The sequence below is a fragment of the Balaenoptera physalus genome (genome assembly GCF_965194825.1).
Source record: "Balaenoptera physalus genome assembly, chromosome: 20".
Classification (NCBI taxonomy): Eukaryota; Metazoa; Chordata; class Mammalia; order Artiodactyla; family Balaenopteridae; genus Balaenoptera; species Balaenoptera physalus.
This window is the reverse complement of record NC_138901.1, coordinates 19,361,722-19,388,127: the sequence shown is the minus strand read 5'-3', so window position 1 is coordinate 19,388,127 and position 26,406 is coordinate 19,361,722. Positions and strand designations below refer to the sequence as shown.

The 26,406-nt window shown below is 50.2% G+C and overlaps 1 protein-coding gene across 3 annotated transcripts; it reads left to right on the top strand.

The window, feature by feature from the left end:
* Positions 1-1,304: 1,304 nt before the first annotated feature.
* On the top strand, positions 1,305-26,041 carry MED24 (mediator complex subunit 24). Of its 3 annotated transcripts, XM_082441136.1 has the most exons (27): positions 1,305-1,781; positions 2,187-2,397; positions 2,486-2,568; positions 12,057-12,095; positions 12,445-12,518; positions 12,883-13,115; positions 13,259-13,315; positions 14,760-14,871; positions 15,023-15,173; positions 15,466-15,579; positions 16,091-16,138; positions 16,548-16,630; positions 16,916-17,002; positions 17,442-17,553; positions 18,011-18,153; positions 18,924-18,961; positions 19,374-19,486; positions 19,825-20,003; positions 20,122-20,221; positions 20,532-20,707; positions 22,551-22,815; positions 23,116-23,297; positions 23,475-23,565; positions 23,888-23,987; positions 24,856-24,936; positions 25,192-25,340; positions 25,503-26,041. In XM_082441136.1, the coding sequence occupies exons 2-27, from the start codon at positions 2,268-2,270 to the stop codon at positions 25,617-25,619; spliced, it is 3,057 nt and encodes a 1,018-aa protein (XP_082297262.1). In that variant the 5' UTR covers positions 1,305-1,781; positions 2,187-2,267; the 3' UTR covers positions 25,620-26,041. The 3 variants fall into 3 exon arrangements, with proteins under 3 accessions (XP_082297262.1, XP_082297263.1, XP_082297264.1); XM_082441137.1 differs by lacking the exon at positions 13,259-13,315 and having other exon boundaries at positions 1,306-1,781; positions 19,404-19,486; XM_082441138.1 differs by lacking the exon at positions 1,305-1,781 and having other exon boundaries at positions 2,235-2,397; positions 19,404-19,486.
* Positions 26,042-26,406: the final 365 nt, after the last annotated feature.

Below are 26,406 nucleotides of genomic sequence, written 5' to 3'. Positions count from 1 at the left end.
GAGAAAAAGGGTCTGTGGCTGTCTCCAGTATGTTTGTGTGTGTGTGTGTGTGTGTGTGTGTGTGTGGCTGGGGGGATTTTGGAGGTTAAGTGTGAGGAGTCTGGGTTCTCCCTCCTTCCTGCTTTGGAAGCTTTGGCTACACATATTTGGCAGCTGTTTTGTATAAACATTATTTCCCCGTGGTGTCACTTGGGCAGGCACTAAAGGGAGCAGAATGGAAGGGGTTGTGGGTGGGTTATGGGGATGGAGGAAGGCCATAGGCAGTCATGACCTTAGAGGGATGTGATCTGGCTCTCCTCCAGGTGCACTCTCCTCTTCAGAATAGGAGTTCTTGTCTCCCTGTTTAGACTATGCTCCAGATACCCAGGATCCTGTTATTCTCTTCCCTGAGGGCCTCATGTTTGCTTCCAGGGCCTTAGTGGACTGCTCTTCCAGAGTCATCCCTCTGAGAACTGATTTTGCCACTGAAAGTATGACCAAAGAGTGGTTATTGGAAAATATGGATGGAGCTTGGACTCATGGACGGGGATATGAGGCTCCTCACGGTATGGGATGGGGGGCTGAAAATAGGGGTGGCAGGACACTGGCTGGAGGCTTCCATGTTCTGATTGTAAATGTTAGCGATGACCTGTCCACGGGACAGGACAGGGATGAGGGCTGTGTATAGGGAAGCTCAGATGAGGCCCAGATGTTGGAGTCAGAGGTGGGTAGCATTTGCTTTTGGCTTCTCACTCTGGGGAACAGAGGAAGAAGGGCTAATACCCCAAACACTGGACATAATTATCTACAATATGGTTCCACAGGATAAAGCGAGACATCATATTGTTTTTAATAAACGTTTCTTTAAAGAATAGTTTTAGATTTATAGGAAAACATTTGAAGATAGTAGAGGGTCCTTATGTACCCCACACCCAACCCCCTGCCTTTAACCTCTTACATTAGTATGGTACATGTTACAATTAATGAACCAATATTGATACATTTTTATTAACGAAAGTCCATGCTTTATTCAGATTGCTTAGTTTTCACCTAATGTTCTTATGTTTCAGGATCACATCCAGGATACCAAGTTACATTTAGTCATCGTGTCTCCTTAGGCCCTCTTGACTGTAACAGTTTCTCAAACTTTCCTTATTTTCTATATCCTAAACCTCAATTTCCTCCTTACGTCTCCCTGTAGTCAAGCAGTATTCTGGGCCAAGAGATTCTGAGAGGACTTCCAGATTTGGGGGTGAAGTAGTGGGTGAGGTGTGTACAACCGACAGAGACTCAATGTCACTTCTGGAATACAGGTGTGGAAATGAGAAGAACTCAGGTAGACCCAGGGGTTTAGGAGAACAAAAAGAGGCCAGGAAAGAGAAAACCTATTGCTGAACGCCACACCTTTGGTGTGCCTACTAACTACGGGTAATGAAAGGGTGTCGGAAAGTGATTTAAATGCTCGGTCGATAGTGACGTCACTGGACGATGCCTGATAGCGGGAGACCTTTCGAGAGCCTTTCTCCCTAAGCCCCCCGAGTCTTTGCGATGCCTCAGCTCCTAGTAGTCTTTCCCTAAAGGAGAGAAACAATGCGAGCTGACCAGCTTCGTCTCTTGGGTTCCTCGCTTAGCGTCCTCGCTAGCGGAGTCCAAGGAACTACAATTCCCAGAAGACATCGTGGCATGAGCGATCTCTTGCTGCATTCCTATTGGTTCATATTTGTTACTCCCAGCCAATAGAAAATTAGCTCTTTGATAAGTGCCAAAATGGCGGTACCTAGGATCTAGAACTAGATTGTCCGGTAGGCTTAAATTTGGTGAGGTGGTGGATGAAAAGGAAAGGGGGAATTATAGTTTCAGGGTTGGGGAAGGTGGAGGGAATGGGTGCGTGGGGGGGGGAGGTAATCGGGATTTGGGGTGGTAGTGGCTGAGGGACGCAGCCAGAGCTAAGGGAGTATTTAGGCAACCGGAACTGGCTTAACCCCTTGCTACGCATTTATTCTTCGTATTAAGCCCCTTTGACACCCTCTTCTTAGTGCTCCAGTTTAGAGAAAGTTGATTCAGGAGGGAAAAACCTGACAGGATCCCTACTTTGCCCCTTTCTCCTTTTTCCCATTCTAGTTTTGCCTCCCTTAAATCTTCCTGTATCTTCTCCATTCCATTTAACTCTGTGCTGCACCCCCCCCGTCCCCCGTTCTTTTCCTCAGAATCCCCTCGCCCCTTCTCTAGCTCGACTTCTCCCACCTCAAGGCTGACCGCCACCGGCCCCGCCTCCTCAGAGTAAAATCATGAAGGTGGTGAACCTGAAGCAAGCCATTTTGCAAGCTTGGAAGGAGCGGTGGAGTGACTACCAGTGGGCAATCAACATGAAGAAATTCTTTCCCAAAGGAGCCACCTGGGACATTCTCAACCTAGCAGGTCTCAAGTGAAGTAGGAAGGAAGGGTGGGAGGGTTAAACCCAGAAATGTTGTAACCACTCAGTCTTCCTTTGTTATTCCCCTTGCAGAAGCACTACTGGAGCAGGCCATGATTGGACCTTCCCCCAATCCTCTCATCCTGTCCTACCTGAAGTATGCCATTAGTTCCCAGGTAAACTCTTCCACCTATGCCAGAGAATGAGGGTTTGAAGGTAAAAGACTTGGAATACAGTTGTCAGCTCACACTTTCTAGGTGAATTTGTTTGAACACATCATTTCTCTGAGCCTCAGTTTTCTTGTGAAAATAATAATACTTCATTGGTTATGATGACTGTTACATTAACTTATTCTCTCAATAAATATTCACAGATGCTTGTATGTGCCAGACGGTGCCATAGGCTCTGGGGATTTAGCTGTGAACAAGGTCTAATCCAAGCACACAAGGAATATAGTGGGTAATACGGGCATGTAAATAAGCAGTCAATCACAGGATGGGATTATGATATAGGCTCAGACAGAGTACTATGGGAGTACATAGGAGGGATACCTAATCCAGTCTGAGCAACCAGGTAGGGAGTGATGTTTAAACCAAGACGTGAGTGTTGAGTGGGAGTTAGCCAGACAGATTGATGAGCGTGTACAAAGCAGAGAGAAAAGCATAGGCAGCGGCTGGGAGACAAACATCACATGATGTTTAGGAACTGAAAATAATGTGGTATGGCTAGAGTAGCAGTTTTGGTTTCAGGACATTTTGTATTCTTAAAAATTGAGTCTCCTACAGAGCTTTTGTTTAGATGTATTATATCTATTCATATTTACCACTTTAAAAATGAAAGCTGAGAAATGTAAAAACTATGTATTTAAAAGTAATAAAAAGTAAACCCATTATATGTTAATATAAGTAAGATTTTAATGAAAAATAACCATATTTTCCAAAACAAACAAAAAAAATTAGTGAGGAAAGTGGCATTGTTTTACATTTTTGCAAATCTCTGTAATTTTGGCTTAATAGAATACAGCTGAATTCTCATAGCTGCTTCTGCATTCAGTCGTTGCAGTAGGCTGTTTCAGCTGAAGTATATGAAGGAAATCTGGCCTCACACATCGGGTATTTAGTTTGAAAACGGAAGAACATTTTAATAAGCCTTTCAGATAAATGTGGATATTCTTTGACATTACGCTAAAGTTCAATAGGTGATGTGAAATCACATCAATGAACTTTTAATACTCTGTTACATTAAAATCCATTGGTCTCTCTCTTGCACTTTGAATAGATCTTTTACCCATGCCTGATTTTATAAATTGTGAATTGGTCATTTGGTAAATATCCATTACTAAGTTATATAGATATTCTAATTGTTGACACATTTAATTACATAATGTCATCACATGTCATGGAGCCTCTGGGACATTCCACTGTACAATTGTGAGAGAATAAGAGTAAAAAAGGGGGGCTTCCCTGGTGGTACAGTGGTTAAGAATCCGCCTGCCAGTGCAGAGGACACGGGTTCAACCCCTGGTCCAGGAAGATCCCACATGCCGTGGAGCAGCTAAGCCCGTGAACCACAACTACTGAGCCTGCGCTCTAGAGCCCATGAGCCACAACTGCTGAGCCCATGTGCCACAACTACTGAAGCTCGCGCGCCTAGAGCCCGTGCTCCGCCACAAGAGAAGCCACCGCAATGAGAAGCCTGCGCACCACAATGAAGAGTAACCCCCACTCGCTGCAACTAGAGAAAGCCTGAGCACAACTACAAAGACCCAACACAGCCAAAAATAAATAAATAAATAAATTTATATAAAAACGCACACACAAAGCATCCCATTGCTTTAAAAAAAAAAAAAAAAGTAAAAAAGGCAAATGACATCTTAGTATTTTAAAAACAGTTTTGACCTCACAGATCCCCAGGGGCTCCTGGACCATATTTTGATAACTGCTGGGTTAGCACTTCAAGGAGGAGAATGGTTTAGAGAGAAAGACAGAGGTTAGGTCATAAGTGACCTGTGGATGATACTAAGGGGTTTGGACTTTATCTTAGGGTGATGAATAATCATTTAAAGGGTTTTAAGTGGAGGAATAGTGTGATAGGTATATATTTAACGTGCAATAAAACGTATAACTCTTAAGATTAATTCATTGAGTTTTAGTTATTGTGTATACCCATGTCCCTAACTTCCGAAATAAGATACAGAATGTTTCCATTCTCCCAGAAAGTTTCCTTGTACCCTTTTCTAGTCCATCTTCCTTTTCTAGTCCACTAAATGTTTTCTATCACCGTAGATTACTGTTGCCTATATTTGGATTTCATAGAAATGGACTCATATAGTATAAACTCTTAATGCTGTCTTTTTTTATTTAACATAAATGTTGTTGAGCTTTATGTTGTTGTGTATGTCAGTAGTTCATTCTTTTTTTAAATACATTTATTTATTTATTTATTTTTGGCTGCATTGGGTCTTCGTTGCTGCGCGTGGGCTTTAGTTGGGGCGAGTGGGAGCTACTCTTGGTTGTGGTGCGGTGGCTTCTCTTGTTGCAGAACGTGGGCTCTAGGTGCACGGGCTTCAGTAGTTGTGGCACGTGGGCTCAGTAGTTGCGGCTTGCGGGCTCTAGAGCACAGGCTCAGTAGTTGTGGCGCATGGGCTTAGTTGCTCCGTGGCATGTGGGATCTTGCATTGGCAGGCGGATTCTTAACCACTGCGCCACCAGGGAAGCCCTTCATTCTTTTTTTAAATTGCTGAGTAGGGACTTCCTTGGTGGTCCGGTGGTAAAGAATCCACCTTACAATGCAGGGGACATGGGTTTGATCCCTGGTCAGGGAACTAAGATCCCACAAGCTGCGGGGCAACTAAGCCCGCATGCCACAACTACTGAGCTCGCACGCCTCAACTAGAGAGCCTGTGTGCTGCAAACTACAGAGTCCACGCGCTCTGGAACCCGCATGCCACAACTACGGAGCCCACGAGCCCTGGAGCCTGTGCGCCACAACCAAAGAGAAAACCCACACGCCGCAACTAGAGAGAAGCCCGTGCACCCGCAACAAAAGATCCTGCATGCCTCAACAGAGATCCCATGTGCCGCAACTAAGACCCGACGCAGCCAAAAATAAATAAAAGTAAATAAATAATAAATCTTAAAAAAAAAAATTGCTGAGTAGTATTCCTCAGCTGGCTCATGGTTCTTATGCTTCCTTTTTCCTCTTGGCATCAAGTCTGCTTTCTGTGTTGGCACATATTCATCTACCTTGTTCTCTTTTTTAATAAATTTATTTATTTTTTATTTATTTATTTTTGGCTGCGTTGGGTCTTCATTGCTGTGTGCAGGCTTTCTCTAGTTGTGGCGAGTGGAGGCTACTCTTTGTTGCGGTGCACGGGCTTCTCAACTGTGGTGGCTTCTCGTTGTGGAGCACGGGCTCTAGGTGCACGGGCTTCAGTAGTTGTGGTGCGTGGGCTCTAGAGCACAGGCTCAGTAGTTGTGGCACATGGGCTTAGTTGCTCTGTGGCATGTGGAATCTTCCTGGACCAGGGATCAAACCAGTGTCCCCTGCATTGGCAGGCAGATTATTAACCCCTGCGCCACCAGGGAAGTCCCTACTTTTTTCTTTTTAACTGCTGCCTAATGTTCCATATGTAGTGTAATTTAAGTTGTTTTAAATTTTTTACCGTTATAGTCAATGTTTCACTGAACATTCTTGTACTTGCCTCTCTGCATATCTGGGACTGTTTCCCTAGGATAGATACCTAGAAATGGAATTGCTGATTTGAAGAGTGCACACATATTAAATTATAGTAGATCCTGCAGATTGCCCTCAAAAAAAGGATTGTATCAGTTTACACCTGCCCCATAGTGCTTGATAGTATTTCCCCACACCTTTGCCAAGGTTGAATCTTTTAAGATTATTTTCTAGAGAGCAAAAAATTACAACATGTTATAAGACGTATTTCCATGATTGTGATATTGAGCATATTTTTTCATATGTTTATTGGCTCTCTGTGTATATTCTGTGAATTACTTGTGAATATCATTTGCCCATTTTTCTGTCATTAGTTTGTTTTCTTAAATTTTTTAGTAACAGCTTTATTTGAGATATAAATCACATACCATACAGTTTACCCATTTAAGGTGTACAATTCACTGGTTTTTAGTATATTTAGAATTGTGCAAACATCACCACAGTCAATTTAGAACATTTTCATCACTCCAATAATTCTTACTGATGTTTAAGTCTTTTAGTATATTCTATCTTGTAATCATTGTCTGTTTTTTATGTTTTAAATTTTCTATCACTTTTTTACTTTATCATTTTATTTTTTTTAGCATGCAGAATTTTATTTATTTATTTATTTATTTTGGCTGCACCGTGTGCCTTGCAGGATCTTAGTTACCCAAGCAGGCATTGAACCCAGGCCCTCGGCAGTGAAAGCATGGAGTCCTAACCACTGGACTACCAGGGAATTCCCCAGAATTTTATTTTATTATTAATTTTAAAAATATTTATTTATTTGGCTGCATCGGGTCTTAGTTGCGGCACACAGGATCTTCGTTGTGGGCGCGGACTTCTCTCTAGTTCTGGCTCACGGGCTCTAGAACGCACAGCCTTAGTTGCCCCATGGTATGTGGGATCTTAGTTCCCCGACCAGGGATCGAACCCGCGTCCCCTGCATCGGAAGGTGGATTCTTGACCATTGGACCACCAGGGAGGTCCCTCCCCAGAATTTTAAATATGTATTTGTTGTCAGATTTAACCACTTTTTCCTCTATATGGCTTTTGTCTTGCATAAGGGCTTCCCTGCTCCAAGGATCAAAATATAGTCCTTAATTTCTGCCAACACTTCACTTTGTTTTATCCATTTAAAACTTATTCTGGTGTGAGGAAGAGATCCAAATTTATTTATTTTTCCAAATAGATGGACAATTGGCTCAATTGCCTTTATTGAACAGGCCATTCTTTGTCATATCTTAAATTCTCTTACAGACTAGGGTCTATTTCTTGACATTCTAGTATATTTCATTGACATATTTGTATTCTTGTACCAGTACTTCACTGTTTTAATTACTATACCTTTATAGTATGTTTGATATCTTGTTAGGGAAGTGTTCCCTTAGTTGTTTGATTTTTCAAAAATTTCTTGGCTGTTTTCAGGCATTTTCTTTTCCAGACAGATTTTAGACTCAACTTAAGTTCCTTAAAAAGGCCTTTTGCATTTTGATTGGGGTTTCCTTGACTTTGTGGATTTGGGGGATTTGTGGATCAGTTTTAGAAACGTCACTCTGATTGCAATTTGAAGAATGAGTTGGAGGGAGGTAAGACAGCAAGCAGGGAGACAATTTTTCTGTAAAGGACCAGATAGTAAATACTTTCAGCTTAGCAGGCTGTATGGTCTCTGTTAGCAGGCCTGTAACGTGTAGGCGATATAGAAGTAAGTGGACATGGCTGTGTCCTGATGCAGCTTTATTTACAAAAAAGGTGATGAGCCAGATTTAGCTTGCGAGCTGTTGTTTTCCAGCCCCTGATTTCGGCTGTTGCAGTGATTCAGGTAAGAGATGATACTAGCATAAACTTGAGAAGTGGCAGCAGAAAAAAAAAGATGAATTCAAGAACAAATTAGGAAGTGGCATTGTGAGGACTTGGTGATTAACTGGATGAAAGGTGTGAGGGAGAGGAAGAAGTCAAGGCCAGTGTCTAGGTTTCTGGTTTGGACATCTGGATGGCTGATGGGATCGTAAGGAGACGGTGGGAGAAGAGCAGGACTGTTGTTCGCGTTGCAGATGAGGGGTGGAGATGCCTTGTTTGATTCTGGCCTCCTTTCGTAGAAAGCGCCTGTGTGGGCTGTCAAAGAGAAGACACTCAGTAGGCAGTAGAACATCGATGTCTGGGACTCAGGGGGAGAGGTCAGGGCTGGAGCTACGGTTTAGGAGTTGTCAGCCGCAGGTGGTAATTGAAGCTACGGGCATGGATGAGATTTACCCAGAGAGAGCGTGCAGAGGGAGCAAAGAAGTGACCCAAGCCATATTTCTAAGGAACCAGTCACATTTAAGGAACACACATAGGAAAAGAATTCCTCATAGGAGACTGAAAAGAAGGGACCAGTGAGGAGAGAAGGGAAACAAGGGAGTGTGGTATCAAGAAAAGCCCAGGGGGGACTTCCCTGGCAGTCCAGTGGTTAAGACTCCGTGCTTCCAATGCAGGGGGCGGGGGTTCGATCCCTGGTTGGGGAACTAAGTTTCAGCATGCCTCAAGGCGTGGCCAAAAAAGAAAAGCCCAGGGAGGAGAGGACCAAAGGATGAGGAGGTGTTTCCTGGTGTGAGATGCTGCTGAGAGGTCAGTGAGATCATAACTGAGAAGTATCCATGGGGTTTAACAAGTTTGTTGATGAGCTTAATGAGAGATTTCATGTGGTGGGAAGGACAGAAGTGATTGGAGTGGGTTGCATTGTGAATGGAAGGTGGGGAGGTAGAGTGTAGAGAACTCCTATGACTGTGAAGAGAGCGTGGTGGTTAATTGGAAGTATAGGGTCTGCGGGAGTTTCTTTTAAAAAGAGAAGAATCTTGAGATGTGTAAACTGGTGGCAAAGGCAAGAGATAGGAAGAGCCTGAAGTACCAGTGAGTGAGAAATAAATATATATGCAAGACCTCCCTGACTTGTAAAGTGCTATGCAAAATTAGTAATTTATTCTTCCCTCGGAGTCAAGAGGCTCTTTGGTCCAGTGCTGTGCGTGTAGAGGGCACTTAGGAGTAGTTGAAGGCGTCGAATATGAAGAAGAGAAGGGGGATTAGAGAGCAGCTGCAGGGTCTCTCTGGGCTGGCCAGGTGTGCACTGGGCCGTGTCAATGGGCTCCAGCCTCGGGGGCTGGTGGTAGTTTAGAGCTTCTCCGTTGATAGATATAGTAGGACTGAGATAAGTTATAAGTCCTGCTGTGAAAAACAGTTCACCATGTGGAAAGTATTTTTAGGTCTTTAGAGTAGAGGGCTTTATTGATACTGTTAGCAGAAATTCACTGAACACAATTCTGAATTTGGAGACGATAAATTCATAGTAACTAACAACATCCCTGAGAACGTACAGAATTGGGGCTTTCTCTTGTGGTAGTTTGGGGTCAGCTTCTAGTGGAAACATCCAGCTCCCCCTTCAGGTTGGTATCCAGCAAGGTTCAGTTCACTGCCAAGCTCTTGCTATGGGGACATCAGTTATAAATAAACAAACACTCGCCTGGAACGTTATGGTCATCCTGCCAGGCAGGCTCCCAACTTTCTGGTCCCTGTCAGACACCAGCTAGTGCTTCACAGCATGACCTGCTGAGAGTGGCACTAAACACTAATTGTGTATTTAAATCCTCTGTGTGTTTTACTCCTCTTTATCCAAGAATACTGGTTAAAAAATGTCTGAACAGAGAGCAGCCTGTTCATGTGAGGGAGAAATTATACATGGAAGGCATTGCCAAGCATGTAAAATTTGCCATACTGAGTCATTGAGGGTGACTTAGCTTTCTTCTTTTTTTTTTTTAAATTTATTTGTTATTTTTGGCTACGTTGGGTCTTCTTTGCTGCACGCGGGCTTTCTCTAGTTGCGGCGAGCGGGGGCTACTCTTCCTTGTGGTGCACGGGCTTCTCATTGCAGTGGCTTCTCTTGCTGCGGAGCATGGGCTCTAGGTGCACAGGCTTCAGTAGTTGCGGCTCGCGGGCTTCGGTAGTTCTGGCTCGCGGGCTCTAGAGCGTAGGCTCAGTAGTTGTGATGCACGGGCTTAGTTGCTCCGCGGCATGTGAGATCTTCCTGGACCAGGGCTCGAACCCGTGTCCCCTGCCTTGGCAGGCTGATTCTTAACCACTGCGCCACCAGGGAAGCCCTAGCTTTCTTCTTAAATCTTTGGAAATTTCTTTTCCTCTAATGAAGACAACCTGTGAGGCAGGTGATTATCCTGACAGTTTCTGGCATTGTATTCTGCTTTTTATTTTGGTATATTTCGCCACTGATTTTGAGTATGGAGTTGTAACTATTTTCTATAGTATTATTCATATTTGATCAGCATGCTATAATTATTTTTTAAAAATATGACAACTTAAAAGCTCTCTGTAAGGTTTGATTTCATTCAGGACAGATTATTTCTTTTGAACTACATCTCCAATCTTATAATGGTGATAATAGGTTTTACTAATAGAAATTTGTGTTAAGGTAAAATTTTTTCAGAATGCTAGTTACTAGAATTCATCAAACCAAAGCAGTCCTACTATGTGGTAGGTCCCAGACTAGGTTCTAGGGAAACATATAAATTTAACACTATTTCTGTTCTCAGGGATCTTGCTGTTCAGATGGCATTTTGCAAAATGTGTTGTGCAGATACTAGTTAAATGAGATACCTTGGTCAAATAAATTGGAAAAATATTGCTTGCTTCGTCTCCAGTGATCTTAGAGAGTCTCATTGTATACAAGTATATTATTATGGGTAAGAGCAGTCCTACAGTAAAGAAAGCTCTTTACTAAAAGAACCCTTTAAAGAAAGCTCTTTGTATATGTTTATTTCAGGGTTTCTCAAATTCATATCACACAGAAGCTCTGTGCATGTGTGTGCATGTGTAAAAGTTTTTAACATCTTGAGGACCCTTTGGAACAGCATCACCCAATAGAACTTTCTACAGTGATAAAAATGTTTTATATCTGCGCTGTCCAATACAGCAGCCACGAGCCCCGTGTGGCTGTTGAGCACCTGAAATGTGGTTACTATGACTAAGGAACTGAATTTTTAATGTTATTTAACTTTAATTTAAACAGCCATACGTGGCTAGTGGCTTCCCTATTGGACATTGCAGCTTTGGAAGCTACTTTGAGAAATATTGATCTAAGGGTGTGTTTTACTTATTCATTCTACAAACATTAACAAGTTGATGGTGGTCACTGAGTAAAAGCACCCTTGTCTTTTTTTTTTTTTAGCATCTTTATTGGAGTATAATTGCTTTACAACGTTGTGTTAGTTTCTGCCATATAACAAAGTGAATCAGCTATATGTATACATATATCCCCATATCTCCTCTCTCTTGCGTCTCCCTCCCACCCTCCCTAAGCACCCTTGTCTTCAAGGAGCTCCTAGTTTGGTGGGGGCAGCAGGTACCCACTGTGTAATGATGGGTCTAAGGGGATTACTTGGAGCACCGAGAAAGGATTTCAGCTTTGGGTGGTGTCCTGGAGGTATCCTAGAGAATGAGTATGTGTATTGAAATTCACTTCCTATTTCAAAGTGGAGTTACTACCTATTCATTGCAGGAACAGTTCGTATGTCTCCATTCTTGTCCAGATAAAATCACCCTTGGTAGGAGTTGCAGGAGTAGAGTAACATGACCTCACTCGTGTCCATTCTTCTGCCCACCAGCAGTCAAACCTTGTACTATACGGTGGACAATGTGTGGCAGGTGAACATGAAACATGGCCCCTTTGAATACCCCCATATCATCTTCTTAGTGGGTTTATGCTGGTGCTGTCAGTCTTAGTGAGTTTGATGGAAGCAGGGGGCACAGTGCCTGGTGTTACTGCCTCTGGGCTTGTGGAAGCCCTCTTGAAGGGGTTGAGATTTTAGGAGCAACTTTAAGTGTCTGTGTTTTGTTCCTCTCAACTGTGTTGTTCCTCTCAGACACCAGTTGTCTGAACTTTATCTTTCTTCTTTCCCTCCAGATGGTGTCCTACTCCTCCGTCCTCACAGCTATCAGCAAGGTATGACCATAGCCACTCACAAGCTAGATGGGGGATGAGGGGGACAGAGATATGGTAGTGACAGATGGGGCCCCACCTCCTTGACTGCTCTGATCGAGTGACCTCTGTGGCTGGGCAGGCAGCACAGCATGCCTCTGGCTGGCATGGCTGCCTTCCATTAGAGGGAGGGGGATCCTGGGAAGTGGGCACTGGCAATTAGGAGCCGATTTCCAATGTTGAAAGGCTGCCGAGTCTGAAACCTGGGGTTGGAGGAAAGATGAGCAGGACTCCTGAATGTGCCAGCTGCCTCACGTGTGAGACCGGGGGGTGACCGGGACACTCTGTCGCATAGCCACTGTTCTCTCCACAGTTTGATGACTTTTCCCGGGACCTGTGTGTCCAGGCTTTGCTGGATATCATGGACATGTTTTGTGACCGACTGAGGTAATGGCAGGGATGAGGAGCTCACAACCTTCCAGCATTATCTTAGTGTAAAGGAGAAGCTCCCGGCATATAGGCTCAGACCACCTCTGTTGGTTCCCACACTTCTTCCCACCTGCTCGTCTGCACCCACCCATCCACATCTTTTTCTACTTACTCCCTTAGGATTAAAGTGCCTCTTCTCTATTTGGAGTAGCTCATTTGAAATCTTATCCAGTGAAAGCCAACAGGGCAGTCTTCCCCAGGACTTTGCAAGCTTCCCAACTTTCTTCCCTAGTAAGGGAGTGCCAGGCACTCTGGGGAACATGGGTGTGGGTCGGATTTCAGCCTTTGGATCAAAGACAGATTTTGCATCCTTTCCCGGTAGCTGTCACGGCAAAGCGGAGGAGTGCATCGGGCTGTGCCGGGCCCTTCTCAGCGCCCTCCACTGGCTGCTGCGCTGCACCGCAGCCTCTGCAGAGCGGCTCCGGGAGGGGCTGGAGGCCGGCACCCCAGCGGCTGGTGAGAAGCAGCTTGCTATGTGCCTGCAGCGCCTGGAGAAGACCCTCAGCAGCACCAAGAACCGGGCCCTGCTCCACATCGCCAAACTAGAGGAGGCCTGTATGTCCCCTGGTTCCCTGAGCCCCACCTGTCACTGCTCCCATAGCCGGTTCTTTAACTGAGAGGGGAGAGGCAGGATGCCATTCCACTTTTTTCCAGGAGGATCTGAAATCATCCCACTTCCTTTTTTTTCTCCCCATAAGCATTGCATACATCCCAGGGACTTGGGCAGGGTGGCACCCGAGCCAATCAACCAACAGGTATTTACTGAGCATTATTGTATGCCCAGCACTGTGCCAGGTGCTGGGGGTGGGGGCGGGGGGCTACCGAAGGGGCATGTGGCAGGGTCCCTGCCCTCAACAAGTGTACATGCTAGTGGGGAGCAAGGCTAGTACATAATATACGTGGAAAGAACGAGAGGACAAGACAGGCACACCATCCATCGCTGTGTTTGTCTCCATGTTACTCCTCTGAAAGCAAATAACTTTTGTGTTTGAGTGCTGCCTAAAACATCCCTTTAAATGCAGTACCTGCCTGCTGCCAGGCCTGTTGAGCCATACGCCTCTCGACTCAAGTGCAGATATTAAATGTTGGAACCCTCCAGAGCCCGGGATCAGACAGATCACCTGGTGGGAGGGAACACGGGTATTTCTGGACATGGGGCCTGAAGGCCACGGTCTTGCTGATGAGGCTTGGGACTACCTAAGGATCTCTTGTTCTCCAGTAACGAGAATGCTGGAATGGGTTACACCCAGGTCTTTAGGACCTGGTTGAAGAACTTGTTATAGGATTAGTATATTTATTACTTCTCAAAATATGGTTATTGGCTATGAAAAGTCCAGAAAGATGATCACTATGTAAAAATGGGCTGTGTTGACAGTTTATCTATTTAGAGCGCTTGACAAATGTTTATTGGCTGAAAAATGAATGAATTTTTAACTTAATTTTATTGGATCTCAGGTCTTATCTTTTTGTTTTTTTTCCCCTATGCTACATGGAGGTTAATGGGCTAGTTGGTGCCATTATTCATCATTTGACCCTCTGGAAGTGTAACTAGGATAAATGACTTATAAGTGCCAAACTATGTGGTATAGACCATGAGTTCAGGCATTTAGGAGTAAGAGGTCAGTGGGTTGGACCAGTTGGGTAAGTTGTTAAAGGAGCTGGGGCTTGAGCATAGACTCGCAGGATAGTGAGAGTGTGAGGGGAGAAGGTGAGTAGGAGGGGCTTTTCAGAGGGGAGAACAGTGAGAGCAAAGGCCCAGCCAGGGAGCGGGTGAACACAGAAGGCTGTTCAGGAATCCGGCTTGACTGGGGTGGAGAGTGGTGGCCACTGGCAAGGCTGGCCCACTCTCGAAATGATTTGTGGTCACCTCCCTGTTCTGGCCACTGGGCTGCAAGCCCCCTGGGCCTCTCTCTGTCACTGCCTGTCTTCTGCCATACCTAGTCTCTGAAGTCAGCTGTGGGCGACCCCTAAGGAATCGGGCTTCTGGGAATCGTTTCTAGCGGCTTCATCATTGGTGCTCACCCCCATTCTGGAAACAGTGCATGCTGCCCTCAGGCCCCTAGCCTCCACGCCATCCTCGGGGGAAGCCTCCCTGCGTGGTTTTTGTGGGCGCAGGGGGGGCCAAGTCAAGGAGTTTGGGGCCAGTCTCTCTCTCTCCTCTGCTCCCCATCATTCTCTGCATTTTCTTTTCTCTGCCAGCCTCCTGGACTGCCATCGAGCATTGTCTCTTGAAGCTTGGGGAGATCCTGGCCAGTCTCAGCAACCCCCAGCTCCGGAGCCAGGCTGAGCAGTGTGGCACGCTCATTAGGAGGTACCTGCTCCCGGGGTGACCCAGTGAAGGGAGAGAGCAAAGGCCCGGGTATGGGTGGGAAGATGTGGCCTCTGGCCCTGACGCCTCTGCTCTCACCTCCTCTCTGACTCTTCCTCACCCCCCGCTCGCTGTCCCCTGCGTGTCCCCTCAGCATCCCCAGCATGCTGTCCGTGCACTCTGAGCAGCTGCACAAGACTGGCTTCCCCACCGTCCACGCGGTGGTCCTGCTTGAGGGCACCATGAACCTGACGGGCGAGACGCAGCCCCTGGTGGAACAGCTGATGATGGTGAAACGCATGCAGGTGGGAGGCCAGGGCTGCTTCTCTGTCCCCAGGGCGGGCCGGCTGTACGGGGGTGGGAGGGAGGATCTTCTGGTCTTTCAGGGGAGAAATAGGGTTTCTCCTAATTCGTGGTGGAACGTGCATGGTTCTGTCAGGTGGAATGGTTCTGCCATGTCACCTGCTGTCCCTGGTTCTTGCACAAGAGTCGGGGAGGTGCCTGTGCTGCCCGCCTGTGACCCACTGACCCCGGGGGGTGAGGAGACGGGAGGGTGGGGGGTTGCCCTCTTATGCTCTCCCTTGGGTCTTCCCACAGCATATCCCCACCCCGCTCTTTGTCCTGGAGATCTGGAAAGCCTGCTTCGTGGGCCTCATCGAGTCTCCTGAGGGCACGGGGGAGCTCAAGTGGACAGCTTTCACTTTCCTGAAGGTACCGGGGACGTGGGAGCCATGGAGAGCCAGTCTCAGGATGGTTCTCAGGAAGAGCGGAGACACCCTGGACCTTTGCCCCGCATTTCTCCCCGCTGACTTCATGCCCAGCTTGCCAGGTCCCCCAGCACAAGTTGCCCTTGGTGATTTTCCCTGAAGGTCCCAGGGCCGTTCAGCCTGCTTGGCAGGCCTCTGCCATGTCTTGGCCCACAGGTGCTGGGAGCTTGGTCATCAGCCATGTTGGCACGGGGCAGCTCCGGGAGCCCACTTTCACTTAGAGCATTTCCTTGTTGAGCCACGGAAGTGAGGGGTTCCTGGGCCCTGCAGGCTGAGGGCAGCAGGCGCTTGGGTAGACGTCAGCTTTCTCATTTGGCTCTTTGAGTGCTTTCACTTCCAGGGCAGGAGTGTTCCTGTCTCAACCCAGAGCAGGGGGACTGAAGGGATGCCTTTCGTTCTGGGTGAAAGAGAGAAGAAATTGAGCTTCCTTTTTTTCCCCCTGCCTCACCCTCTAGATTCCACAGGTTTTGGTGAAGTTGAAGAAATACTCCCATGGGGACAAGGTAAGTTAAAGAAATGAGCTGGGGAGTTGGCATGGGAACGGGTGAATCCTTGTTACAGCTCTGGAGAAACAAGGGCAAGGGAAGGGTCACTTGGCCCTACCTGGGCGGTAGTGCGTCGTTGTGCTGGGGAAGGCTGGAAGCGGGGGCATCCCCTGAGCATCTGCGGGCATCCACACACAGAAGGCAGCCAGGCTGCTCTGGAGGCGCGAGTGCCCGAGATGCCCAGGGCCGAGGTGGCAGGGAGCAGCGATGCCCCATGCTGTCCTCGTCCAGTCGCTGGAAGCCAGCAGTGGGCACGGCCGGCCTGTAGGCTGCTGTACCCAGCAGGGTGTCTTTGTGAGCCTGCATCACGGGCCATGGGTGGAGCGGAGGACCTGGAAGCCAGATGGCAGTTTCTGTCTTTTTGCAGGACTTTACCGAGGATGTCAATTCTGCTTTTGAGTTCCTGCTGAAGCTCACACCCTTGCTGGACAAAGCTGACCAGCGCTGCAAGTATGAGGTCCCCTGCTCACCTCGCTGTACTGGAAGGAGTTCTGGCTCTTCCCCTGCTCTTTGTGCCAGATCAGCACCAGGGGACTGGCTCCTTGCTGCTCTTCTCGGCAGGGGCAGGAGGCAGTAGCCCTGTGGTTGCCGAGCGCCCAAGCCCCTCTCCCTTCCCTCAGGCCCTCAAAATGTTCTTCACCCTAAAGGAGGGAGGATGTTGGGCAGGGCCTCACGTCTCCCCATTAATAATCCCTGCAGTATGCCTAGGCCCCCCATCATCTTTTTCCCTCACAGCTGTGACTGTACAAATTTCCTACTCCAAGAATGTAGCAAGCAGGGGCTTCTGTCTGAAGCCAGTACGAACAACCTCATGGCCAAGCGGTAAGTATGAGCTCCCGGGCTGGCCCAAGGGCCCCTTGACTACCCGCCTCATGTCCAGACTGGGCTGCTGGATGCCTTTTCCCTCCTGTTGAGGGTTTGAGTGTGGGTGACGGGAACCACACCTAGGGTTACCAGGGACAGGAGACGCTGATTTCTGCAGACCAGGGTTTTGCACTGTTAGGGCTTTAACTCTCGCCTTCCTTTGTGATCGAAGTAGAAATTGTAAAACTTCCTTCAGTCTTAAATGAACTTTCAAAATAGATGTAAGGACTAGAGACGGTTTGAAGCAATTGCGATACTGGATGCACTTTCATAAGCATCACCGAGCCCAGCGGTGCTTATGTGCTTCGCGCCTTCTCTGTGCCTCTGCTTCTGGGCCTGGACTAAGGAGCGTGTCAGGAATTCATCTCTGTTCCCTTACCTTCTCTTGTGGCCACAGCAAAGCAGACCGGGAGCACGCACCCCAGCTGAAATCAGATGAGAATGCCAACATCCAGCCCAACCCCGGGCTGATCCTCCGCGCGGAGCCCACCGTCACCAACATCCTCAAAGTGAGTGCGCTGTTCCCTTGCCACCAGGGGCATGCCTTCCCTCTTTCCAGTTTCCCTCTTCTTCCAGATAAGTAAATAGGCCACGGACCTCTCTCTCTTCTGGTTACTTTGGAAGTAGAGAAAGGGGGAAGTTGAGGGAAGCGCCCCTGGAAACAAGTGTTTGTTGAGCTTCACTGGTCAGCCAGGCGCTGTGGTGGGTGCGGAAACAACGCTGAATCGCACAGCAGAGACCTCGCCCATCCTGACCCCAGCGCCATCGTCCCAGTTTAGTTGAGAGGAATGGATCGGAGAGCAAAGAATTTAAGGAACGGATTTCCAGATTGGAGTCAGATGTCGATTAAATGGCAGGTCCTGGTATCCCGTTTAATGGAGATGTGCAGAGAGAGAAACTGTGGCTAGGCTGTATCTGGGGGGTCTTCAGTGTCCTTCAGGACTTGATGTCCTGTCTTGTCCCCAGACAATGGATGCAGACCACTCCAAGTCCCCGGAGGGGCTGCTAGGGGTCCTGGGCCACATGCTGTCTGGGAAGAGCCTGGACTTGCTGCTGGCTGCTGCTGCGGCCACTGGGAAGCTTAAGTCCTTTGCCCGGAAATTCATCAAGTAAGGAAGCCTGAGCCCCTGACCGGGGTCTGGGAGGCATGTGTGAAGGAGGAGGTGGGGACTTCCCTGGTGGCCCAGTGGCTAGGACTCTGTGCTCCCGATGCAGGGGGCCCGGGTTCGATCCCTTGTCAGGGAACTAGACCCCACATGCCGCAACTAGGAGTTCACATGCTACAACTAAGAGTTCACATGCCGCAACTGAAAGATCCCGCATGCTGCAATGAAGATCCCGTGTGCCGCAACTAAGACCCGGCACAGCCAAATATAAATAAATTAATATTAAAAAGGAAGAAAGCAAAAAACAAAGGAGGAGGTGGCAGAATAAGGGCGAGGCACTGGGGTCTGAGTCTCCCCAGAGATGCCAAGGCAGAGCATCCCAGCTGGAGACCTGGGGGAAGGGCCCATTCTCTGGACATGAAGTGCTGTTTTCTCTTCAGCTGAGGATGGAGTGGAGGTGTTTGGCAAGGTGACGAGGTGTTGAACAGCAGATGTGGAGGGATTGTGTTCATACCCACTTATTAATAAGGGACTCTCAAATTCTGCTGACTTTGTGGATTGACCTGGAATTTGATGTATAGAAGGTTGTTCCATTCAGTGAGCCATTCTCTAGGCCTTGGAAATCTTTTAAAAATAGAGTTCTTGTTTCTGTAGCAATGGTGTTCCTTTTAAGTTGAACCCATAATTCAGACTCTAGTGGGCGGAGCCCCTGATCCCAGCCGCTGCCCAGCCCTTGCCCTGGTTGATGCGACTTGTCTCCATTCCTTCTGCAGTTTGAACGAATTCACGACACACCGCAGTGAAGAAAGCAGTAAGTCAGCGCCACACGCCCCCAGACCCAGTGGTGCTGAAGGAGGGGTGTGGAGGGAGAGAACAGGGGAGGGAAGCGAGCGCTTTTGCTCATCCCGGGGAGGCTGTGTTCTCCCCTAGGCATGGCTGACTGAAGCTTTTGGGGAGCCTTGAAAGAGGGTCATGCTGGGAAAAGCATTCTTCCCAAACCACCCTTTGTCTCTCTCCATCCCCTGTTACGATTTGGTCAGGTGTTGGGGGAAAGGAGGGTTCAGGAGTCTTTGGTTCCAAGGAAGGGATGATGTTCCAACTGAGACTCAAGAAAAGGATTCTGAGCCTCAGAGCTTTGAAGGAGCCACTCGGTCCCTGACCTTCCTCGAGGCAGATCCTGAGCCCCTCCCGACCCAGACAAGGCCTTTGGGCCCCTGCCCTAGGCTGGGGGTCAGCCTTTTCATCCTTCACAGCCAAGGCGGCCTCAGTTCGAGCCTTGCTCTTTGACATCTCCTTTCTCATGCTGTGCCACGTGGCCCAGACCTATGGCTCAGAGGTGAGTGACGGGGAGCAGTCAGGATTGGGGCACTTGGGACAAAGGGGAAGGTAACAACCAATAACTCTCTCTACCTCACACCCCTACCCCACCCCCTGTCAGTGTCCCAAGCCAGTTCTCCTGGCTGCAGAAATCAGATGCCCCCGCCCCAAGTCAATAGATGCCCCCCTTGTCATGTCCTGAATCCTTCAGTTCCACACCCACCACTAGGTGGCAGCATAGCCCGTCTTTCTCCCTCAGATCAATTTGTCCCCAATTCTTCAGGCTGGGAGCGGGGAAACCACTGGGCAGGAAACCAGGTGCAGGGTGCTGCACCTCCCCACCCCCTCCTTTCTCAGGTGATCCTGTCCGAGTCAAACACGGGAGGAGAGGTGTTCTTCTTTGAGACCTGGATGCAGACTTGCATGCCCGAGGAGGGAAAAATCCTGAACCCTGACCACCCCTGCTTCCGGCCCGACTCCACCAAAGTGGAGTCCCTGGTGGCTCTGCTCAACAATTCCTCGGAGATAAAGCTGGTGTCAGTGGCCTGGGCGCCCACTCCAAGGGTGGTAGTGCGGGTAGGGCCCAGACCCTCTCCCTCAGCCCATCCCACGCCCCCCAGTGGTGATTTTCCTGCCATTCCCACCCTCTTGTAGGCAGATGAAGTGGCATGAAGCCTGTCTCAACATTTCGGCGGCCATCTTGGAAATCCTCAATGCCTGGGAGAATGGGGTGCTGGCCTTTGAGTCCATCCAGGTAGCCCCCCCTTTCCAGCAGCCTTCTTCCCTGAGACTCAGAGGCAGTCTTCGATAGCTTGTTAGATTTCGTAACAATGAAAAGGCCCTTAATCCAGGAGCCTGTGTGTGGCTCTTGATCTTTCTGTAGTCATAGTCTTAGCTGCTCCCTCCCCCACAGGGAACTTGGGGAAAATCAAACTTGTGGTGAAAAGAGGCGTGGAACGTGGCCCTGGATCCCACTGCCGCGCTAAGCTGCCCACGGAGGCTGGGGCAAATGGTGGCCAGGGAAGGGGAGAGGGTGGCCCCATCACCCTTTTCCCCTCCCCCAGAAAATCACCGATAACATCAAGGGGAAGGTGTGCAGCCTGGCAGTGTGTGCTGTGGCCTGGCTTGTGGCCCACGTGCGGATGCTGGGGCTGGACGAGCGTGAGAAGTCGCTGCAGATGATCCGCCAGCTGGCAGGGCCGCTGTACAGCGAGAACACCCTGCAGTTCTACAACGAGAGGTCAGTGGCCCACCCCCTCCCTTCTGGAACTCTGCAGGTCTGTCCTGAGAAGGCAGCGCCTCCAGAAACCACTCTCTTCCTCTTCTCTTACCTTCCCAAACGTGCCGCTCGCCTGTGCACTCTCTTCCTCATTCACTCACGTTCTCAGCAACACTTAGTGTGTGTCTCTGTGCCGGGTGTGTTATTATCCAGCACTGCTGTGTGTGCGCCAGAACTACAGACCCCACGTGGCGATGGTTCCTGCCCTCAAAGAGCTCGAGTCCTGGGGAGCTGGCTTGCCAGAACGGAATGGTTATCTTAGCTGTGTCACTCTTAAGGAACTGTGAGCCCATCTGTAGATTTTAGGCCTTGGGCCTGTCCACCCCCTCCCTGCCCTGCCCCTCCAGGCCCAGCTATCTTCTGTGCCATTTTCCTGCCTGGGCTTTTCAGGGACTTCGAGGACCTCCCTAGCGACTTCAGCTGTGTTGAGTTCAGTGGTGTTGGTTCATTTGCCCATCCAGTAAGCTTTTTTAAAACAATATGGTAAAAACTACATAACATAAAGTTTACCACCTTAACCATTTTTAAGGGTACAGTTCAGTAGTGTGTTAAGTATATTCACAGTGTTGTGAAACATATCCAGAACTTTTTCATCTTGTAAATCTGAACCTGGACCCGTTAAACAACACCCCTTCCTGTCCTTCCCCCAGCCCCTGGCAACCACCGTCCTACTTTCTGTTTCTATGAATATGACTTCTTTAGGTACCCCATGTAAGTGGAATCATACAGTGTTTGTCTTTTTGTGGCGGGCATGTCTCACTTTGTGTAATGTCCCCGAGGTTCAACCATGTCATTGCATGGGTCAGAATTTCCTTCCTTTTTAAGGCTGGATTGTATGTATATACTACATTTTGCTTATCCATCCCTTGGTTGATGGACACGTGGGTTTCTTTCACTTCTTGGCTTTTGTGAATAGTGCTGCTGTGAACGTGGGCATGCACCAAGCAATGAGTTATGAGTGATGACCCACAAGGTAGCCATCAGGATGTCTTTTAAGAGAAGTGGAAACACTGAGCTGAAATGAGGTTGGGAGGATCTGTAAAATGACATCTCCTCTTTTTTCCCTCACCTCCTCTTTATTCCTCCCCTCCCTCATCATCCTCCCCGCAAAAGTAATGGACTGTTTTCTATGACGTAATCCATTCTAAGCACCCTGACTCCTATCTGGGAAATCTGTGGCTCCATCATGCAGGTGGAAATAGTGGCCGTGAAAGTCATGGTGACTTTCCCAGAGCCACCCAGTGTTCCCCGAACGGTTAGCGCTCAGGCCCAGGCCTGCATTCACTGTCGAAGACTCTTCATGAGAAAATTCCTGGATATACACTTATATTTGCCCAACTACCAACGGCCGGGAAAAGTCTTGTGGGGCAGCCCTTGGGCCCCTGTCCTGGAAGTAACAGTTACTTTGGGAGGAGGCCAAGGCTGGGTGGGGAACCCCCGCAGGCACTCAGCCTAGAGGGAAGTGATTGTATTTATTTATGCCAGAGGATTGTCAGGGCCCAGGCCTGGGGGATGGAGGAGGTTGGAGAGAGAGAGTGAGAGAAAGTATGAATATATTGCTAGAATGACCTGGGGGAGGCAAGTGCCCCTGCCCCCCGTAGGCTGGTGCCGGAGCAGGACTCGTGGGGTCAGGTCTCCTAGGGGTTTGCAACTTCCCCTTGTCCCCTCCCTCAGCATAGAATGGGGTTAATTTGGTATTCCGAGTCCTGGGAAGAGTCGGGCCTGCATGTTCCTGCCCCCACCCCAGCTATTGAACCTGCTGCTGCCTGAACCACAGGCCCTCCCGCCTCCCTCCTCCCATCAGGGTGGTGATCATGAGCTCCATCCTGGAGCATATGTGTGCGGACGTGCTGCAGCAGACGGCCACACAGATCAAGTTCCCGTCCACGGGCATGGACACCATGCCCTACTGGAACCTGCTGCCCCCCAAGCGACCCATCAAGGAGGTGCTGACGGACATATTTGCTAAGGTGCTGGAGAAGGGATGGGTGGACAGTCGCTCCATCCACATCTTTGACACCCTGCTGCACATGGGAGGCGTCTACTGGTTCTGCAACAACCTGATTAAGGTACTGGGGTCGGGGGTGGGGGTGGGGGTGGGCTGGTGGGAGCAGGCATCTTCAGACTGCCGGAGACAGCTGAGAAGACGCCTGACAGGACCAAGCGTGGTCTGGTCCTCTGGTTTCCCAACCCCCAGCCCAGTCGGCCGGGCTTCTCTGCGAGGCCCACTGAATGCAGAGAAGATTCCTTGGACTCCAGAGGCCGGTCCTCGCCTCGGGAGCTCCTGGGGTCTGAAGGGAATTGCAGGACGTCATTGGCCACGTTGAAGGCCCTCAGCTCCTCGGTCCTCCTCTGCCCCGTCCATCCAGGAGCTGTTGAAGGAGACGCGCAAGGAGCACACGCTGCGGGCGGTGGAGCTGCTCTACTCCATCTTCTGTCTGGACATGCAGCAAGTGACCCTGGTCCTGCTGGGCCACATCCTGCCTGGCCTGCTCACCGACTCCTCCAAGTGGCACAGCCTCATGGACCCCCCTGGCACCGCTCTCGCCAAGTAGGATTTTGTGGAGAGCCTTAAGTCCCCCCAGCCCGGAGTGGGGCACCCTGCCTGGGCCACCCAGGAAGCTGGGCTGTGGGGAAGCCCTGTCGGGTGGGGCCTGATCAGCATGGGCACAGAAACCGCATTGGGGCCTCTTTGATTTTACCCCCTTTTCCTGGACCCCTTTGCCAGGCTGGCCGTCTGGTGTGCCCTGAGTTCCTACTCTTCCCACAAGGGGCAGGCGTCCTCCCGCCAAAAGAAGAGACAGCGTGAAGACATCGAGGTAGGATAGGGGCCCCTTCCACCATTCATTGCCCTTGTGCTTGTTCAGCAGATGTTCACTGAGCCTCTTCTGGTAAGAGGCGCCTTCCCGGGCACAGGCAGCCAGGCATGGTCCCTGCCTCTGGGCCACTGTGTCAGGGGTGACTGTGTGGGAGGGTCTCTCCCTAAGGTAGTGGGAGGGGCGAGGAGAGGGAAGCTGACCCCCTGGAGATGCTGCCTGCGGCCTATGGGGGCTTGACTCCGACCTGAGCTCCAGCCGTCTTCCCAGTCCTGGAAGATTTGGGGATGCAGCTGTGGGTAACAGTGGCTCTCCTGCCCCCCAGGATTACATCAGCCTCTTCCCCTTGGATGACATGCAGCCCTCGAAGCTGATGCGACTGCTGAGCTCCAATGAGGAAGATGCAAATATCCTTTCGAGTCCCAGTGAGTGTGTGGACAGGGGCCGGGCGGGCTGTTTCCTTTCCCAGGAACTCACTCCTTCTGAGAGCTGCTCTGCATCTCGCTGGCTGGTCAGAGCGGCTGTGGTAGGAGTCTGCCCCATTCTGTCCCCTACAGCTGCTCTGTTTCCTATCCTCGAGCGACCAAAGGTTGCTGTGGATCACTCCCTAAGGGCTGAAGCTCTTCTGCCCAGATCCCATCCCAGCCCGGGGTGCATAGTTGACCCTTCCCCACTCCTCACGGCGATGAGTTCAGTGCCTTGGGCACAGTCTGTGCCACTGACTCACAGCTCTGGCCTTCCTTCCCCTGAAACAGGCCCCGAGGCCTGGAGCAGGCCTGGGCTGGCGCTTGGGACTGCTTCCCACTCTTCCTGCCTGGAGAGCATCCTGACTCCACCCGCTTCCCTAGACGTCATCGCCTCTCCCTGCTAAGGGCTCTTCCGTGGCATTCAGTTCTTCCTGTTTCCAGAGATTTCTCCTGAGCCTAGAAGTTTCTCTGAGGTCTTTTAGGGACTAGGGGACCAATTGTGCACTTGAACAGAGGAAAGATGCTATGGCCTTTGGCTAGTTACTTAGCAAATCTTAGTCTCAGCTTCTTTGTCTATAAAATGGAGACGTGAGGATTGGCGGTTTCAGCCATATGCAGCCCGCAGATTGGCACCTGGCGGTGCTGACCAGATGGTAGTTCTTCTCTCTTACCTGCTTGTGGGGAAGTCTGTGTTTGGGGCCCGTGTGACTGGACCCAAGCATCTTCTCCGGCCGGGCCCTCCACCCCCGACAGGTGAGGGCTCCCGTGGGCGGCGGTTTGGAACGCAGGAGGCCGTTTCCTCAGTGCTCCCTCGCTTGCCCCACAGCGGACCGGTCCATGAGCAGCTCCCTGTCGGCCTCCCAGCTCCACACGGTTAACATGAGGGACCCGCTGAACCGAGTCCTGGGTGAGTCCTCCCACCCCTGCTCTGACCCTTCTCCCCTCGGCCCTCCGTCTCCCCTGATTGCCAGCTCTCCTGTCTCCCCCGGGCCCCCACCTCATCCCTCTCTGGCTCGCCCCCAGCTTTCCTTTGTACTTTCTCTCTTTGACGTCTGCATTTGGGGGGACACCCTTAGCACTTCTTTCTTCTCCCAGAATCTGACCTCTTCGCAAACCCTTCTCATGGAATCCTTCTCCTTCCCCCGCCACCCTTTCCTCACAGCCAACCTGTTCCTGCTCATTTCCTCCATCCTGGGGTCTCGGACCGCCGGTCCCCACACGCAGTTCGTGCAGTGGTTCATGGAGGACTGCGTGGGCTGCCTGGAGCAGGGCGGCCGAGGCAGCATCCTGCAGTTCATGCCCTTTACCACCGTGAGTGCCGCGCCCCCGGGCCCGCCGGCCCACCCTCCAGCTCAGAGCGGGTCAGCAAGTCTCAGGAGAGCTTGGGGTCCGGCGGCCGGTAGGGAGGGCTCCTTCCTCCTGGGCATCGCACCCACCATTACCTTGCTGAGCAGCTGTCTGTCTGTCTGACAGGTATCGGAACTGGTGAAGGTGTCGGCCATGTCCAGCCCCAAGGTGGTTCTGGCCATCACGGACCTCAGCCTGCCCCTGGGCCGCCAGGTGGCTGCCAAAGCCATTGCCGCCCTCTGAGGGGCTTGGAGTGACCGCAGGGGCTGGCAGGGAGGGTCCCAGCCCCGGGCGTCTCAGAAAAGGACGTGTGGAAAGATGAGACATCATTGCTCATATCCACATGATGTAACCGCCCTCAGTCGGTTTCCAGAACTTTCCCTTGCTCCTGACTTCTGACCTCTAAGACAGCTCCCAGTTTCTTTCATAATTTCCTTCCCCACTGCCAGTACCTGATGCGTGTGAGCAGCCTGGTTCCTTGACTCAGGGCGGTCTCACTGCAGCCCTCCCGCCCGACCCCTGTGCGCGCCTCCCGCTGCCAAGGGTGGGTTTACCTCCGGGGAACTTGATAGGTGCAGGGTATATGTGTATATATGTATTATCTCTTTTTACACGTGGTATGTTCACCTCGGCTGGCTTGTAAATAAAGACCTCGTGGATCCCTCTGTGCCTGTTGGTGCTGTGGGTGCCTGTGTGCGATGGGGGTGGGGAATGCCGTGCAGTCCGTGGTGGAGGGAGCAGGAGGGTGCCCAGAGGAGGGCTGGGCTCAGGCTCCCTTGTTTGTGCACTCAGTAGGGGCGGGGCGGGGCGGCGGGAGCAGCTTCCCTTCCTCATACCTGCCTGCCGCTTCCCCCCACCTCGCAAAGTCAGACTTACTCTGAAAAGGGAGAGGTTTTGGCTAAAGGCCCGCTGGTGCTGGGGTAGGGTGTCCTGTTCTGATGTTCCCCAGCCCGGCCAAGCCCCACCCAGCGTCTGACTGGCCCGGAGCTGGATCCTTCCTCTCCAGAAGAGGACTGGGGGTATGAGGGGT